The sequence below is a fragment of the Lonchura striata genome, chromosome 15, assembly GCF_050655825.1.
Source record: "Lonchura striata isolate lonStrDom1 chromosome 15, ASM5065582v1, whole genome shotgun sequence".
Taxonomy (NCBI): domain Eukaryota; kingdom Metazoa; phylum Chordata; class Aves; order Passeriformes; family Estrildidae; genus Lonchura; species Lonchura striata.
The window spans coordinates 15,944,313-15,963,426 of record NC_140717.1 but is presented as its reverse complement, the minus strand read 5'-3'; the positions used below and the strand labels follow the sequence as shown (position 1 = coordinate 15,963,426).

Here is a 19,114-nt window from a genome sequence, read left to right as displayed (position 1 = left end):
TGTCAGGAGAACGAGGGACACGGAGGGACAGCGGGACAGGGCTGTGGGGACCTGCTCTTCCTCGAGGTTCAAGCTGCAGACATTAAAGGAACTGGGCTGGGACCAGCCAGGCAGAGGAGGGTGGAACTGAAATAAATTCTGGAGTGATGAAATTACTTTGGACAAGTTAATGAAAAAAAAAAGCTCAGATCCCACTGAGCCATTAAATGACTGAATTCCACATGGAAGCACCCATCTCCTCTGACAAGCCTTTGACAAAACTGTTTCTTTACTTTCACGGGGAATGATTCCTGACCTAAAGATTAAAGAGACTGAGGGGAGAAAGGGGCAGAATGAGTTATGGGCCCAAGAGACAGGAGAAAATACATTGGAAATGAACACTGAAGTGCTTGTGCATTCATTAAACCCAAGGGCAGCACTTGCAGATGTTTGGGTTGGTTAATACTGGGGCTAAATTGGTGGTAAACTATTTGCAGAAGAGACGGAAATATTTGTAAGTCTTCCAATATTCATTTTAATGTTTTTCTTTCACAATTAAGTCCTGATATGGTTATAGCAAACCTTCAAAGCAGCTGTCTGTGGCCAGGCTGGAGCTCGGGGGTTCTGGAGATGGAAACCCCAATGGTGAGCATCCCAAAAAATGGGAAACCTTAGCCCAGCACGAGTGTTCTTAGGGCAGGATGGTCAGGAAAGCAGAGAAGCTAACTCTGAAAATTGGAATGTGTATGCTTTAGGGCTAATTAAAATGAAATCCTTGTTCATAGGGCTGGGCTTTGTCACATGCCACCAAATTGTCCCCAGTTCTCGGGGGCTGTGCCAAGCAGGGGAACAGCATCGTGGTACCCATTGTGCAGGTCCACTACCCATGGATTCAATGGCAGAGCTAATTGCAAAATAAAATGCATGTAATTAGATTAATTAACAGTACATTTCAAGGTCCTGAAATACAGAAGTAGCCGTGGGGTGGATGCACAATGGAGGTTTCTTCCTGCAAACAGAACAAGTGTTATTTTTGGAGTGTAGCTGCAGCTCATCGAGGTGTGCTTTGCTTTAAGAGCTGCTTGGGTAGGAGTGGGGCTTTGAAGGGGAAGATAAATACTGTAATTAGGCTGCAGGACAACAAAAGGATTATTCCTACCTATAAAATCATTTGAGTGAAGTTGCTGCAAAGATAATTACACCCAAAACTGCTTGCATGGGTCTCATATTTTCCTTACAAGGACTTACAAGACTCATTGAATATTTATAGGGCTGGGACAGGCGAGTGGGTGGGATGTGAAACATAAATCCAGTCGTGGCTGATGATGAAGTCCCTGCAGTGCTGGGAGCCCTCGGGATTTGCTGGGTGTCCTGCTCAGAGCCCTGCCTGTCAGTGCTGCTCCTCAGCTGGGGCTGGTCCCCTCTTTCCTTCCTGCATCCCTTGCAGGAGGGTGTTTGTGCCTCTGCCATGGTTAGCACATGCAAATGAGCATGCTGCTCCCCAGATGCAGATTTCATATTTATAGATTAAATACAGCCTGAAAAATCATATGTTAATTACATTCTGAGGGTGTAGTGCAATTTCTCACTTGAACATATTTTGTTTTGCTGGGAAGAGCACAGATTCCAGATCAATATATTTATATTGAAGCCCAGTAATAAATATATCAGGCTGGAGAAAAAAGTTTCTAATCATTACTATTACTAATCACTGACCACCAGCTCAGTGCTTAGGCTTCTGTCCCACACTGTGGACTTATTTGCTTTTAAAACCTGCTTTTCTCAGTACTACTGGAAGGGCAGGGGGGATGGCTGAGGATCAAAGCCAGTCGAGCAGGGCATCAGAAATGAGCTGGCAGAGATCTCTGAGAGTTTTGAGGAACAGGGCACCTGAAGCTGGCTCAGTTAGCTGGCAAAGTCCTTTTTTATCCCCTCCAGAGGTCCCCTGCTGTATGTGATGCTGGAAATTCAGGCTGCAGGAGCTCCTCCTGACATGTCTGCAGTGGCCAAGAGACCAGCAGGGCCCTGGGGCAGCAGAAGCCCCAGCTGGAGCTCACAGCTGCATCTCCAGGCCATGCACAGGACACTCAGCAATGTTCAGCACAAAGGTGCTCAGAAGGGAGTGCAGCACTCCTGGGATTTAACTCAGGCTGCTTTTGCCCTTGGGGATTGTTACTGAGCAGTGCAGAGCAGCCCCAGCACAGAACGAGGAGGGAAATGTGAGAAATCAATAGACAACATTCAAACTGCTTTCTTGTTTACTGCACCAGAACCTTGCAACACATCAAAAATAGAGAGCAAAGCTTAAAATGCACAGTGAACTTCATTATGACAAAGAAAAGTCTGACACAACAGCCACTGAAGTCACAAAAAACATTTCACAGGCTCTCCAGGCTCCAGGAGAACATTTCACAGGCTCTTCTAGGCTCAAGACCATACAAACCAAAAAGGTGCCTAAGAACAAGTAGTTATAAATACGCCCCTCTTTTTTTCTTTTTTTTCTGTAGATGCAAGTCCTTGGATGCCCAGTCACAGACTCAAAGGTGTGTCCATAATCCCTGGGCTGCCAGGAATGATGAGTGGGGACTTTCAGCAGAGATCAGTCTCACTTTCAGACAAGGCTGCTATATTCTATAGAAATACATCCTGAGAAGTAACAAATAAGAACAAACAGTAAATTGAAAACACCTCCACCCCCCATCCCTTTTCGTAGGTCTCATAAATCTTTTAATAAATAAGTAAATCACAGGGGGACCAAAGGAACTGGCAAACCAAGAGGTAGTTGATGTAACAGAGCATCTCTGGCACAGCCTGGCACCTGGGCCAACCTCCTGCCCTGGTGCCAGGGGCAGGAATGCAGGCTCAGGGGAGCTGGGCCGTGCTCTGCAGGGCTCAGGGGCAGCACAGATCACCCTGTGCTCCTCCCCCTGCCCAGCAGCAGCACTGCTCACTGCTTGTGATGCTCCTGCTGCCCCCGGGCAGGCTGCAGGAAGCTCTGCTGCCATCATTTGTCCCTCTGGCTTTAGCCCAGCGTGTGCTGTGCACCTGGATGTGCTCAGAGGGTGGCAGTGGGAAGGGAGCTGCTGCTGCTGCTGCAGGGGTGGGACGCAGCAGGGCAGGAGGTTTCCTGAGAGCTCTGTGTGCCAGGAGTGCCCTGCCCTGGCTGGCATCACAGCAGCAAACACCGGGCAGCTGCTCCGGGCTCAGCTGGACAGCCAGCAGGGCTGCAGCAGCTGGGAGCTGTTTGTGGAACCGGGACTGCAAGGTCTGACTGCTCTCCCACAGGAACCCAAGAGGAACCCAAAGCTAATCACATTTCCACCGTGAAAGTGCTCCCCTGGCTCCCCGCTGCAGCCTGCCACGTCACTGGAGTCTCTGCACGAGGTTCTGGTAGGTTTTCCTTTCACCTTCCCAGGAGTGGTGCTTCTTCACGTAGTCTTTGGCCCTTGTTACAATCTCCTTTTCCATAATGGGGTCATTCATTAAACTCTTGGACAGTGCAATAAATTCCTAAAAAAGATGAAGAAAAGAATAAATTACAATGTCTTTGTAGATGTCCTAATGATACTGGAAAAGGTGGTACCTGTCCAACTGTGAGCCAATAGATGAAGCTGTCCTAAGTCATTTTTCAAGGTCAAGTACCATATTTTATTTATAAACATTTATTAATAAATAGTAATTTTATTATTTCACACAGCCCACCAACTAAGCATTAAAAATCAAAGATAATTCACATTTAATGACACAAAAATTGTCTGCCTACCACTGGTTGGAAAGGTTGGAAACCCAGGTTATAAATGAATTGCCTGTTCTGCATGGAGGACACCTGGCATCAGATGTTTGATCTCAGCTCAGCCAAACTTTTACCTCATTGCTACTGCAACAGCTTCAGTGAATTTTATGGCAGGGCTAAGAAAGTCCCAACACAAACACAGTGTAAGGACAGGAGCAGGCGTGCAGCACCTGGGCACACACAGATTCAGCAGGGTTAGCTCAACTAACACCAAAAAAACCCCATATATTCCCTTTACCTTCACTGGGCAAAATACCAGAGCTCAAAGACCACAACTGTCCTCTGCCTGCTCCTCTGCCTCTCTCATTTACTTCTAGGCAGGAGAAACTGAACTTCAAACATGTGAAAGGAGATCTGATGTCTGAACTAATCTGTTCTGAGCAGCTGGTCTAATTTTCCATCCAGAGACAACTTCCAGAGCTGCAGCTTGATTACAAACTGCTCAGATGTGTGCAAAGCAGTGCCTTGGTTCAGCTCAGAAATGCAGACAGCCCTGGTGGCAGTGGGAAATGAAGATAATGTATTCCTGCACAATTGGTAGTGAAGATCAGTGCACAGGGACAGGGGGACAAAGAGGATGGGAGGAGGAGAGCCATTATTTCCACAGGCTGGCAGCTGAGCAGGAGATAGCCCAGCTAGGACCAGAGTTCATATCCACATTAGGTTAAGGAGACAACTATCCTTGCAAATCTGAGTACACAGAATGTCTCAGTACCTCCACAGCTGTACAATCGTGGGTTGAACTTTGGATTTTTTGGGTGAACTTTGCTCTTGCAGCGCACAATGCACAATGCAAGTGGCCCCTGGGCCACCCTGATGGGGAGATCACTGAGCAGGGGATCCTCACTGCTTGACAGCACAGAGCAGCAGGGAAATGAAACACCCCGAGACACAGATCACTTCTGTGCAGAGCTCTGTGCCAGCTGAGAGAATGAGGAGGTTTTCCTGCACTCAGGTGAAGAATAGCCCCTATTCTGCAGCAGAGCAGTGCTGGCTCTGAGCTGAGCTCCGTGTCCAGCCTGCTGCCACCCCTGCCTGCTGTGCCCGAGCTGGGATTTCAGCCCCTTCCTTGGGAGCTGCCCCAGCCCACGCCCAGGGAAGGGGGGAAATCACCTGCCTTCTGCTGCCCTCATCCACTTGCAGGGGAAATCACAGCAACAAACACTGCTCACCCTCACCCACATCCCCCAACTTTAATTTTATGCTCCTGTGGAGGATTTTATTTAAAGTAATGTTTAAAAGTAATTTATGTAAATTACCTAAGAGCAGAAGCAGCAATGTAACATTTCTTGACAGGTAGTCCTATTAGCATTCTTTTAAATTGTGGATGTGGAGGACAAAAACTTGGAAACATGTAAATGATAGAAAAAATGAGATCCTTATTCACAGTTACAATACTTAGGGCTGAGGATAATCTCAGGAAAAAATGCCAAACTGAGTCCAAAGCACAAAATTGGAGAAAATGCAGGAGAGAGAAAAAGCAAATGGAAAAATACCAGGAAGTGGCGAGTGAGGACTCCTGAGCTTTACCCTCCTCCTCCTCCCCAGCCAGTGACCACCCCCAGGTCACCTGCAGTCCCTCTGGAAGCCGGGGGAAGATTCACTGTGACTTATCTGGGTTTTGCCTCGTGGCCTCGGAGCAGCTGGCTTAGCTTGTTTGCAGGTTTGGATGGCCAGCTTAGACAGCAATAATTTCATTTTCCAGGTGTCTCCCCTAACCACAAGTGACTCGCATTTCAGTGCTGGCTTTGTGCTGGACCTGCAGCGTGCACACACCCAGAACTCTCAACTCCCTCAGGAACTCCAGCAAAATTCCATTTTGCTTTTCCAGAAGCCTGTGACACGTAAAGAAATTCCAGGGAGGCAACAGGACTCCAGCAGCTGTTCTGCTGTGTCTGTGCAAGTGATGTTTGCACAAATATTTGTGCACTCCCATATTTCATTGTAGCTTAAGTTTTGGTGAAAGAGGGGTCAAATTCACAAATTGCCTTTCAGTTATAAAAACCTAAGGGATGACTTCCAGCAGCCCAAATGAAGGAGGTGATCTATAAGCTGCCTTACTACGTGGGGCCATCCATACTTCTAACAAACCTTTTTTCCCTCACAAGAGTGGGTAGATTTAATTTACAGGTGGCAGCAGAGCACGGTGTACAGGCTGAGGCTCAGCAGTAAGTCACAACCCAGAAAAATGGGAGCAAATCATCTCCTATGTGTCCAGAAGCACTCTCACATCTGCCCTTTTCATGGGAAGTGCTCCACCACAAACAGGCATTTTTCAACAGCAACATCCATAATACAGTTTTCTCCTGGTAAATTGACCAATCATCCCTAAAGAAAATGTCAACTCCTCTGTGTAGTACCTAAAATAAATCCTGTCCAGTATTTTGCAGAGACACAGAAGCGCAGGTATCCAGGAGATAAAGCTGGAAAATGAGTGCACTGAGTAAAAAAGGATGAATAATTCCTCAATTACCACGAGAGCTGCACTGGTGCCGCAGCTCACACATAATGAAAATAAGATGCATGGTTAATATATTATTTATATCACGAAAGCAAGCCTGCAATGAAGCCAGTTCAGAGCAGCTCCAGCAGGCAGAAGAAGGTGGCTGAGGTGGCTCTGAGCCAGCGCTGAGCCCAGGGAGGCAGAGGCCAGGAGTGCAGCATGCCAGGGGTCCCGGGGGCAGCCGGAGCCCTGGGTGCCCCCAGGCTGGGGCTGTGAGCTGGGTGCTGGCACTGCCCCAGCTCACAACTGCTGCCCTGGGGAAGGGGCACAGCCCTGCAGCCCTGGGCTCTTTCCTGGCTGGCAGAGGAAGGCTCTGGGGCCACAGCTGAGCTGCTCCAGCTGGGCTGGGCACCCCTCCCACCCCCCAAATCCTCACAGGGGCTGCCCAGGTCAGCTCCATCCACCTCTGTCCCTTCTTACTGCCTTGGAAGTTTATTTGCCTCCTTGTCTTTATTTAGGTCCTTCTGTGAGATTTTACAGACATGGAAGGTGTCATTTTGAAACCCAGCCTGCTGAGTAACTTTTTGTGTCTTCCCTTTAACACAGTTTTGCATTATTTATTGCCCCGTTCTTATCTCTTACTTTTTTTTTACTTCAGGTCCCATTAACTCGGTGTCAAATATTTCATAAACTTGCAAATTCAAGCAGCAGCAGGATCAACCCATGATTTAAAAGTGATGTGCACAGTAATGGGCACAAATGATGGAGTGTGAGGAACAAAACGTTCCAGGCTTTCTCTCCCAGATTAACTATTTCCATCTGAGTGCTGGCTCCAGTGCCTGGCAAGGCTTTTGCTGCTTCCAGCCAAATGCAAATGGTTAAGGGTGGCTACAACGAGACACAACATTTCCTACTTTCCTGGAAGCCACAGAAGCTCACTTGCAGCAAGCAGAAAGCCAGCAGCACTCACCATTTAGAACAATTCTCGTTGCACAATGGTCAGTTAATATCCCTCTGACCTGGCTTTCAAAAGGCAGCAGGCACACTGCTCCTATCCAAGGCACTGCAGAGCTTTCCCCCTCACTCAGAAACCACTGAGAAGGAGCAATGCTTCCTGCTCCTGAGCTGTGCTCCAGCCTGGATCCTCACACACACAGGATCCACCAACTCAGCAAGGAAAATTCCTTTTCTAATCCACCAAACTGTCTCATCTTTGGTGGTCCAGATTCTGCCAGCCAGAGCCAGACTCTCCCAAGCACCTAGACACAGTTCTACTCTTTTTGTAGATTAAAGGCATTTTCCTCACTAATGTGCATCTGAGGGCACAGCAGAAAAGATACTTAAGATGTCGAAGTAATCAAAGTAATCAAAGACCCCAAAGAATTTCTTACCAGAACATGCTTTCCAGTCCCAGCTCACTCAGACCAATCTTCTGAGGTCACATTCTAAGAGCCATGGGCACTGTCCCTTGTCCCAGCAATTAAAATGCCTTCAAACTTAATTGCATTTCTTTGATCTAATGTGACTCTCAACCTCTGGCAGACTGTGTGCAGTGACTTAAAAGCTGCATTTGGTATGGTTTGGGGAGATGAGGAGCAGGAGTAAGTGGTTCCTTCATCTCCAAAGCCCTGAGTGCTGAGGTTTGGCATTCTGAGCTCCTCTGCACGAGCAGAGTTCTTCCACAGCTCTGCAGGGGGATGAGGACATGGAAACAAGGCTTTTCTGACCAGGTGCAGCCTCTGAGAGATGCTCCAAGTGCCAGCAATAAATGATCCCAGGGCTTTCAGTAACTGAGCTCCAGCTGCTGCTCTGCAGAGCAGGGGGAAGTCGCCTTCCCCTCTCGGGGTGCTGCACAAACTCTGCTGATGCCAGGACAAACCTTTCCTGCAATCTCACCTCAGAGATGCCGAGGCAGAATAAAGCAGAAAGGGGCAGCAGCAGCAGCAGGGGGACGGGGGTCTGATCTCTGGCACAGTGCAGAGCAGGGAGCTCAGGCAAAAAGGGCTTCACAGAAATTAAAATTACAGTGGTTTAGGCATGCTGACAGCCTGTGACTCCAGCTCTGCTGCAAAGAGAATCCTCCAACCCTCAGCCGTTTGCCCAGAGCCCCCAGTGGATCTCAAATCCCAAATAAACACCTTGTGGGATGCTTGCAGACCACAGGAGAGGCTCCTTACAGGGATGTCTGATGGTAACTGGGTCTGGTATTAAAAATGAATCTGAATTCCAAGCCAGTGCAGGCAGGCTGCTGGGGAAAACAACAGAATGTAGCAGCATTAACACCAGGAGAGCTCCCAGCCCCTCCTTCAGTAGGGTTGTGTGCCCTGGGAGTTTTGGAGGAGTTGGAAGTCAATGAGATTTTTTTTAAGGAATACATGTACACAAATTATCAAAGAAATACTTTGGGTTTTGTAGAAAGCACTGGAAAAAACAGAATATTCCAGATTATACTTGAATTGGAAGAGTTTTTCTATTAAAAACTCTTTCAAAACCAACCAAGAGGATTCACCTTCCAGAAACACAACTTAATAGGATTCATTAATCACACAGTCCACAATGTAAATAAATATGTTCTCTACTTTGCAAAATTATCAAATGCTCTATTCTAGTATGTGTTTTTTAATCTTGAGTTGGATAAAAATCTGAGGGAATCTTTTTCTGAAAATCATTTTCCATGGCATACATGAATATGTAACAGCAAAGCCCTAATGCAGGAAAATATGCTGAAATGAAAATTTTCAGTATTTAAATATGGGCAGTGTTCCCTCTCTTCCCACTCTTATTTAACTTCCCTGAGACTTCATCCTAACACTTCACTTAATTTTATCATTAATTTCTCTGACTGAGCAATATCTTGCATCTAAAAATACTTTCCATTAACACTGCTAGAAATGACAGCAGATGTGTCACCTGAAACTCGAGGCTGGTTCTCGTGCTGAGCTCCAGCTTGTCTGACACACGTTCCTGCTGCAGGGATGACCTGGAGGGAAATGTGACACCTGCAGAGCATCTCCTGCAGGGTTTGCTTCTGGAACCTTCAGGCCCCAGTGCAGCTGTGAGCAGCTCCCAAAAGCTTCTGCAAGGCTGACACCTAGTCCGAGCTCCCTGAACTGCAAACGCAGGGAAAGGAGAACCCGAGCAAAACTGCTGGCAGGAAACGCCAAGGCTGCACACGGACATGGAGAATGAACCCAAACTCTGTGCGCTTCTCACCTGGGGAGTTGAAAACAGCAGGCCTGTTTCCTTGTGTTTTATTAGTGCTGCATTCCCAGGAATGTTCCTTGCCAGCACTGGGATTTCTAAATCCATTGCCTAGAGGAATAGAGGAACAACATTTTATAAGGATCCATGGATTTCGAGGTGCTAATGATGACAATTTTAATAAGAAAAGCAGAAACAACAACCCAAACTTCCTTCCCACCTCTCCAGATTTTTAATTGAAAAATGCCACTCCCCAGAGAGCCCTGCCAAGGCACTGCACAGGACACAGCTGCAGCTCTGAGTGTGCAAACCCCGAGCAAACCCCGAGCAAACCTCGAGCAAACCCCGAGCAAACCCCGAGCAAATCCCGAGCAAACCCTGAGCAAACCCCGAGCAAACCCTGAACAAACCCTGAGCCAACCCCGAGCAAACCCTGAGCAAACCCCGAGCAAACCCCGAGCAAACCCTGAGCAAACCCCGAGCTCTGCTGCTCACACCTGTCCTGACCTGGGGCTTTCATCACTGCTGGGGAGTCTGGAGATGCACTGAGTGTAAAACCAGAAACACTCACACTGTGCAATTATCACAGTGTCAAATATTTGAGAAATAAATTCCCTGCCCCACATCTCCACTCTGTTTCATCCTGACTCCCTGTCACTCCAGTCAGTGCATTTTTAACATTGCAGTCCTGCATGAGGAGCAATTTTGCTTCAGTCCACACAGCAAGGAAACAAAATTCCAAGGAGAAAACCATCTTTTATAGCTTGGACAAAACTGAAGAGACAAATGCCCAGGCTGATAAGGTACAGGAAGGGACTGCTGGGACTTAGCAACATATTTTAATAATTTAAAATACCCAAGAAAAGCACTGTTTAAATCACCACTGCAGGTGTATTAGTCTGACCATAACATTTCCATAGCCCTGGCACAAACATCTGCTTTGCAGCAGTTAGTGCTAAAAATAAAGCCCTTAATGACAAAACCTGTTCTGCACTTTGTATCAGAAAGGACCAGATGATCTGGGGTCATTCACACACATTAATGAAGCTACAGAGCTGCTGACTGATTGAAGCTGAGCACCAAGTTTATATTTAATTCTCTGCCATTTCCAAACGCTAAAGGGAAAGACATTTGTTCTGTCTGAGACTTGGAGGGCAGGAACTGCTACACCAGGAAATCTTCAGGTCCCCACAGGCACAGGTACCAATGAATTATAGCTACTGAAAGCCAGAACAGATGGCCAAACACTTCAGATGCAGGGCTGCCTTTATGCCACTGGCCTCAACCAAATGGATTGGGCTGTAAATAATTACTGCAAGAAGTGGCTTCAAATTTAATTTAGATACTTAGACTGCTTTCAAGCAGTAAAAATTATCATTTGCATTGTTGAAAATATGTATAATTCACTGACCTAGGTTCCAGGAATAATAGCACAAAACAGCATTTGAGTCCACTGGCCATCTGTTTGGTTACATTATTTTGACTGCAAATGTGTTTAGCTGCTCTTGCAGGAGGATGCAGGGTGTAAATTGAAGCTGTGGGGACGTTTCCCAATAAGCATCTCCACGCAGCACTACAGGCTGAGAGAGCAAATGCAGGGTTTATTTACCACTCTGTCTTCTGCATTGTCCCTCCTCTTCTTCCTTCTAGCCTAGGCATCTTCCTGTTGGCTCTTCAGTTTTACTGCTTTAACACATCCCTTCACCTCTAGTTTTTTGGTTTTTTTTATAATTTGCTCTGAGTTTTACTCCAGACTGCTAGTGCTGTACATGTTGGCCAAGATTGGATTGTGCCTCACAGCACAGTAGAGTCTATCCAACTTCCTTTTCTGCCATTTTTTTGGTAAATTGGCTTCTCCTTGGTAAAAGCATAAGAATGTAATGATTTTTACAACAGCTGGAACATTCCTGAGAGCACAGAGTGAGCTCCAGTGAAAGGTGCTGGATCCCAGCCCTGTTGTTGGAGGGACAGAGGGAACACAGGAACCTTTCAGTGGTGCCTTGCCACCACCCCGTGCCCAGGAACGTGCACAGCTCCCGAGGAGGAGATGCATTTTTAATGTCTGCTCCAATGCTTTGTTTTCTCTTCTTCAAATGCCAAACACAAACAGATCAGTTACAGTCAGATCTCCGAGATCTCAGAACCAGCTGACAGAGTAATTAGTGATGGCTCCTGGCTCTTCCATACCTCCAGGCAGGTTGGACGAGATGGGATTATATATTTATCTCATTTATCTATTATATATTTATCTCGCTCTGAAATCCTGTTTACAGATTCATGACCTTGTTAAATACTGAACTTTGAGGACAATGAGAGTTGCATTTCCAAACTCAAGCCTGTTTTCTCCAGCCTAGGACCAGGGGATTTTTATGCAGAGTTTTCAGCCTTATTTTTGAACAAGATCTCAGCAGATGGCCCTTCCTGCTGCTGGCCAGCCCAGGAAAGAACTTCACTGACAGAGCTTCACTGCCCAGGACTGCCACTCTGTGAGACAGAGGTGTTCTCAGACTCTCAGATGAGTGGAAACGCTGGAAATGCAACTCATTAGAAACAGAAATGGAGGCTCATTAACACAAATGGTGTAATCATTTCTGTGATCTTCTGAGCTCCTGATGAACCAACATTCAGCACCCACCAAAACAAATGGAGCAATGAAAGGCATTTCCCCAAAGAACTTCCACTTCAAGTACACTTATTTTTTTCTGAGAAAGCACTTGATACTAAGCAGTGCCCTACTTTGGCAGGTATAAAATAAAACCGGTTATTAATTTTCAATACTGATGGCAAAAGGATTAACTCAGCGTGTCATTCATTCATTAATCATTTCAGAATTAAATAACCAAATGCTGCTCTTAGATTGCTTTTTGAAAGGATGTAAAAATAAATGAAAGCTCATTCTAGCAACATTATAAGGAAGTGGGTGTTGAATCAAGCCTGGTGACAACCTCAGTAAATCAGAATGATTTCTACATCTCAGATCGGTGTTGTTAATTTGGCAGGATTGACAAAATTACCTTCTATCCTTTAAAAACTGAGAAAGCATAACAAACTGTCAGTTCAAGGGAAGGAAACCTTAATTGCTAACACTCGAATAAAAGAAATACTTTCGTTTTCTCTTCACCAGGTTTGAAACACGGCCAGCAAAGGCTGGCAGGGGGTGGCTGCAGACGGGCAGGCTCTGGTGCCAGGATGGGCAGTACCTCCAGGATGGCAGCAGACATGCCCTCGGACACGGAGCTGTTGAGCACGGCCAGGCTCCTCCTGAGAGCAGCGTGCAGCTCCTGCTGGGGCAGCTCCTGCAGCACGTGCACCCCGGGGAACCTGCGAGCAAACACAGCCAGGGAGAGCACCCGAGGGACCCCCAACCCCAGCACCCCCGGATCCTCCCAACAGGCTGCCAGAGCCCTTGGGCGTTCCATCCCTGCTTGTGCTGGATTGTAAAAGGGTTTAAAGTCATGGGGATTTACGGTTAAAAGGAAAATTAAGCTCAGTAGGCCCTGAAAGAAAAAATAAATACCCGTGGTACATGAAGGCTTGTACCTTGCTAGAACTGCACCTGTGTAGCCAGTGCATGATGAATGATATAATTGTTAGATGTGATGATTGTTTAGTAATTCAATATAATTACTGTTTAATCATAAGAATAATCATGAGAAACTGTGGTCAGGGGCTTGAGAGAGATCACGAGAGATTCGTGCTTGAATAAGATCAATGTATACAATAGAACAATATAAGTTTAATAATTAATATGTAAGTTATATAAGGACAGAATATAAAATATGCTCAGCTCGAGAGCCATGTTGGAGTCAGATTTGGGGCTGTACCCCTGATCCCAGAGCTCCCAATAAAAGCAGCTGCAGATAATGATATCCCGTGGTTATGTGTGCTCCTGGACACCAACGTGCTCAAGCCTGGACGGGGCTCGGGGCTGGCCCTGCCCGTGGCTGGGAGGGTGGAACTGGGTGATCCTTCAGCCCTGCCGTGCTTCTGTGAATAATAAATCTAAATCAGGGTCAGTAAGATGGGATTTAACCCAAAACACCAACACCCTGGTTATTCTGGGACGCTCAGCGTGGGATAGCTGAGACTGTTCCATGATGATCCCAGCAGAGCTGTCAGTGCCACAGGGCTGTGCCTGGACAGGCATTTGCATATACAGCATTTAAAAAGGGGCAGCAGGCAGCAGCTTTAACATGAACTTCTTACCTTTTAACTCTCTCCTTAACTTCACTGGCAAAAAGTGGATCAACCTAGACGGGAGCACACACAGAGGTCAGTGGCACTGAGCATTCAGCACTGCAGCTCATGTCTGACACACCCAGAGAAAGAAACAAAGTTTAGCACATTTTTAATCTAAAATACTTTAAATGCTGAGATTTAAAATCATAAAATCATCATTGACAGGTCTGTGTCAAAGGCCTGGTGTGACAATTGCTGTGTAAGTGAGGGGCAGGGCACTGATGTGCCCAGGGAGTGTCCCTGCATTCCCTGAGTGAAAATGGGCCTCAGGGAGCTCAGGATGTAAACTGAGACACTCACATAAATGTGGTGCTCTGGCAGAAAGAGATGTTGGAAACCTAATAAACACAAAATTCTAACCCCCAGTAAATAAGAGACACAAAAGTCTAACCCCCAGAGAATAATAAACACCAAATTCCCAACCTCAGTACAAAACAAATACAAAATTCCCAACCTCAGTAAAAAACAAACACAAAATTCCCTACCTCAGTAAAAAACAAATACAAAATTCCCAACCTCAGTAAAAAACACAAAATTCTAACCCCCAGAGAATAATAAACACCAAATTCCCAGCCCCAGTAAAAAACAAACACAAAATTCCCAGCCCCAGTAAAGAGCAAACACCAAATTCCCAGCCCCAGTAAATAATAAATACAAAATTCCCAGCCCCAGTAAAAAGCAAACACAAAATTCCCAGCCCCAGTCAAACAAGCTGCAGTTGTTGAAGGCCTGTCTAAGCTGGGTGATTCACTGCAGCAGATTTATTTACAAAGCTTTGCTCTGTCTGCTGCTTTAATTTAGCACGATTAAAGGAAATAAACAGAACTTGAAAATCCTTAGCTAGACACAAAGAACAGAACTCAGCTTTTTTACTAAGGCTCACTGACTAGATTAGATTGATACATGATAGCTTGCTGGGAATAACATGACTTTTTAATGTATATTAATATTTTGGGTTTGGTTGCTGGTTTTTGTTTCAGTTTCTGAGATAGAGAACACTCACAAAGTGTTTTAGAAAACACTTCTGGTAAAAAGTCAGGATTTATTTTATTTTATGCTTGTATGCTTTGAACATAAAATTGATTATTATATGAAAACTGGGCTTCATAAATGAAAATTAAAGTGAATCACTCTTGCACTAAGGAATCAATTCCTACTGATTACAAACTAAAAGCCTTGCTTAACTGCTTAAAAAAGTATTTTTGCTATTTCAAACTGAATTTCCCAACTGCTATTTCTACATAAATACATTTTCAGCCTTTCCCCCAAAGTTCTGTTTTGATGCTGAGCTCCTCTCATGAGGAGCCACCCTCTGCTTCCATTGAACCCTTGGAGTTGTTGCAAGTGATTGAATGAGCAGGGGGAAAGGTCTTGTGTTCTTTCCCTTTAGGAGGATCAGAAGAACTACAGCCCGTGACTGCTAAAATCTGAGATGTTAATTCCTGTCCCCTCTTCAGTGGCAGCCAGGCAGGCACCAGGAGCCTGGAGCTGGACCCTGCTGGGGAAAACCCCAGGAATCCTGGCCTGAGGTGAGAATTCAGCCCAGACATTGCTGAGGGTGGGCACAGCAGTGCCTTGGGCTGCCCCAGCCTGGCTCAACCCTGGCAATGCCAGGAGCTGGGAGGGCACTGGGACCATGGGAGAGCTCCCAGAGCCCCTGAGGCTGGCTGAGGGACTGAGCATGGGCACCCAAAAACATCCTGAGAGCAGCACTCTGCCACCCAGATACCAAAGACCATCCTGAGAGCAGCACTCTGCCACCCAGATACCAAAGACCATCCTGAGAGCAGCACTCTGCCACCCAGATACCAAAGACCATCCTGAGAGCAGCATTCTGACAACCAAAACCATCCTGAGAGCAGCATTCTGACAACCAAAACCTTCCTGAGAGCAGCATTCTGCCATCCACACACCCAAACACATCCTGAGAGCAGCATTCTGCCATCCACACACCCAAACACATCCTGAGAGCAGCTTTTTGCCATCCAGGCACCCAAAAACATCCTGAAAACAACGTTCTGCCACCCCAAACATCTCCAGCATCCACTTCTTCCACAGGCAGCATTTGTGACCACATGAACGTTGTTACTTCTCAGCACAGAGGCCAAATGCACTCACCAGCTCCCCATCATTTGTTAAAGCATCCCAGCTCCCTGTAATTCATCTGGTAAAACATCCCAGCTCCCTGTAATTCATTTGTTAAAACATCCCAGCTCCCTGTAATTCATTTGTTAAAGCATCCCAGCTCCCTGTAATTATTTGTTGAAGCCCAGCCCTGCCAGGGCTGCACATTTCTCAGTCTGGCAGAGATCAGAGGACAGCAGCTCGAGCTGTGGGACAGTTCCTGTCACAGGAGAAGGGGTGACACGAGGAAAGGGCTGTGGCACCCCCAGGCAGGTCCAGATGTGCCATGCAGGGAGTTTTGTTCTGCTGACAGCAAAAGGAACATCCCAGGCGTGTTGGACAGTGCAGGAACTCACAGATCAAATGCTGCACCAGAGGAAGGGGCCTGCTGGCACAGAGCCCACCGTGATCAAAACCCAGCAAATCTTCTGTAAACACAACATTCAAATGCTGCCATATAAATATGAACTCAGACTGAAACGTTTTATAGTGCTGAGACTCCAGACTTTGCAGGGGAAAACAGGTCTCAGTACATTTGGGATTCTGTCAGAGCATCACTGCTTGAGGAATCTGCAGAGTTACTCAAAGTGGAGAGGGAGAACTTCCTCAGTTTCCCAGGTTTCTGAGCTTTTGGCAGCACCACTGGGAAAGGAATTCCCTTCATTCCCAGCAGCAGGTGACCCCACATTCCAGGGATGGAGCAATGTTCTGTACTGCCTAAAAAAACCCCAAAAAAGCTCTGAGAGGTTACCCAGGAGATGAATGCTTTAAATAAAACTTTAAAGTTTTGTGGCCTTAACTTCTTTTTTTTAAGTTTCATAAGCTCCTATTCTTGGAGTATGGAGCTGCTGAAAATTAGCTGCTGTTCCAAATTTCATTATAGAAATGAACAAAAGGAAAACTGGAAGTGGAGTCAAATGGTGAAAATTTTACATAACACAGGCCTCAATCCTGCAACATTACCTCGATTGCACCATTTGAGACAATCATGCATAGAAAATCCAGGGAATAGTATATAATCTTATGGCAGCAAATATATCATCTCATGGAAGTAAAGCAGAAAATAGAGTGGGCCTTTGTTCTTTCTCTTCTTAATTAATATAATCTTACTGTATGAGTTTTTAATATTCACAATAAAAATTACATGCTTCATAGATGGTGGCACTGATTTTCTTAAGATTTTTGTGGTTTGAGAAGCAACATGAATAAGAAGAGTACAGCTAAATACCAATAGAGATGAGATGTATTTTTTTTCTTTAGCAATATTTTAGTTCCATGAGAGAAATATGCTCAAAAGTGTTTTAAGGAGGTTCAGCCCTTGATCCAGCCTGTGCACTGCCACTGGGTTATTTCTGGCCTGTAAAGACATTAGCTTATGAGAAAGTGAAGCAAATTTAAAAAGACAACTAAAATGTTTATAAAATCCTCACTGGAGGCAGCAAGTGCATCTTTGGATTCTAAAGCACAGCTTCATTACACCTGCTCTAGATTTGCCTTCCACACCAGTTCACTTCCAAATCATTTTGTGTATTAGCGTGGAAAAAGCCCAGATGAAATAAAAACATAAAAACAGCTTTTAACAATAAGATCCTATGTCCCCAAATTTGCAAAGAATAAAACTGAATGAGAAAACAGAGAAATTGTTCTTATTTGCCTATTGAGAGTGTATTTGTTTTTTTTATAAAGCAAATTGCCTGCAAGTTTTCAGGCCTGACGTGGAGAGGGATCAGAGATGAGGCTGAGCAGAGGGAACACATCAGGCAGATGGAGCAGGGAAGCTTTCAGTGCCCTTCAAGCAGCAGTGAGAGCTTGTTTCACCTGCCACAGCTCCTTCTCCCAGCTGGAGCCAAGGCTTCAGGCTGCCTTTGCAAGCCCTGTGCTGCAGGAGCTCCGTGGAGAACACCAATTTCCTTCTCTAAAGCCCTGCAATTGTAACTTTAGCATAAAGGCAGCACACAGAAGCAAAGAATCAGGACAGAGGTACCAACTTTAGGGTTGTTCTGAGATGGGAGTGTATTTAAAAACCTGTTTCTGGCAGGCTTTAGTGCTCTGAGATGCTTGTGGAAGAGGAGCTGGGTTTGTGAGCTCCAGCCCTGTCCTTGCTGCTGCTGTCAGACAGAACCTGCCCATGGTTGTGCCCCTGCTGTTAATTGTGCAGGAAGCCAGAAATGGCACCAGCCCAGATGGGAGGGGACCAGCCCAGGCTCCACGTGAACAAGAAGGGAGAACAGGGATAACAAAATCCTCCCAGATGGTGACTGCTGCCTCTCAAAACTTGTGACTGCCTCATCTCTAAGTTATTCCCATTGAAATGGGCATTGCTAGTATTTCATTTGCCAAAGTACACATTTTAGTAGTTTGTATCTAAAACCCCACAGGTGTAACAACAGCAGCCAAGAATCAAATCCAAGTATTTTGGTGGTTTTTCTGTTCAGAAGTCCCTGCTGTGATGGATGGAAGCAGTGAGGAGCAGAGCTGGGCTGCCTGGATGAGCCTGGGAGCTGCTCCCTCTGCACTGCAGGAGCCCCTTTGCTGCCAGTTCTGGCCACTGAACCACTTCCACAGCCCAGAGCTGTGGGAACAGCCTTTCCAAGGCCTGGCTTTGGAGCTTCTTGTCTCCAACAGAAATCTTCTGACCTAGGTTCCCTTTGGAACAGAGCTGAGGTGTCTCAGATGAGGTAAATGGAAATAATTAGAAATAAAAATTACTTACTGCAGGCCCAATAATGCCCAGATGGACACTGGGATCCTTTCTGTGCCAGTCTGAAACAGAAGACAAAACTGTTTTATTAATAAAAATTATTAGTTTTTAAATCAGTATAAATAGCTCCATGATTAAAGAAGAACTAGACAAATATTGTATTGCTACTTTAAAAACTGGATGTGCACCAGATTCCATGCTCAGCCCTCACGTTACTCCTCAGAATTCAAATATTAGCATATCTGAAAGTTAGTATTTAGCCTTTCTGCTTCATGCAATCTCTTCTGACTCAAGGGTTATTTAACTAAGCTCAGATATTAATTTTGAATCACTCAAGAGAACAATGCTCTGTATAATGCACTGATCATGGCCACTAAGCCAAAATTACTTGAATATTTTCCTGTGTAAAGGAACGTGTGGAGGTAACTGCAGCCATTACCATCATCACTCTAATATGCACAAGAGATATCTGCTGCTCTTTGAATCCCAGAACAAACCAGTGCAGCTCACTCCCAGCTGCATTTGTTACTCAGCAGCACGAGGCTTCAAGGATTACAAAAGTCAGCTGAATAGTGCAGGCTGAATTTCCAGCTCAGAATGCTCAAGTCTCTTACAGACACAAGCAGAGCCTGGC

At 45.8% G+C, this 19,114-nt stretch overlaps 1 protein-coding gene across 3 annotated transcripts in view; it reads right to left on the bottom strand.

Annotated features, from left to right (window-relative positions):
* Positions 1 to 2,219: 2,219 nt before the first annotated feature.
* The window catches only part of GLT1D1 (glycosyltransferase 1 domain containing 1), a 41,007-nt gene continuing 24,112 nt past the window's right edge, over positions 2,220 to 19,114 (bottom strand). For 2 of the 3 annotated variants that reach the window (XM_085593388.1, XM_085593387.1), the window contains exons 8-13: positions 18,493 to 18,542; positions 13,623 to 13,666; positions 12,617 to 12,737; positions 9,429 to 9,527; positions 3,294 to 3,489; positions 2,220 to 2,625 (exon numbers count right to left, since the gene is read on the bottom strand). In XM_085593388.1, coding sequence (XP_085449514.1) covers positions 3,343 to 3,489; positions 9,429 to 9,527; positions 12,617 to 12,737; positions 13,623 to 13,666; positions 18,493 to 18,542 — 461 coding nt within the window. In that variant the 3' untranslated portion in view covers positions 2,220 to 2,625; positions 3,294 to 3,342. Of the gene's footprint in view, positions 3,490 to 9,428; positions 9,528 to 12,616; positions 12,738 to 13,622; positions 13,667 to 18,492; positions 18,543 to 19,114 lie in introns of all 3 variants that reach the window. The other variant, XM_021545077.4, reaches the window with a different exon arrangement.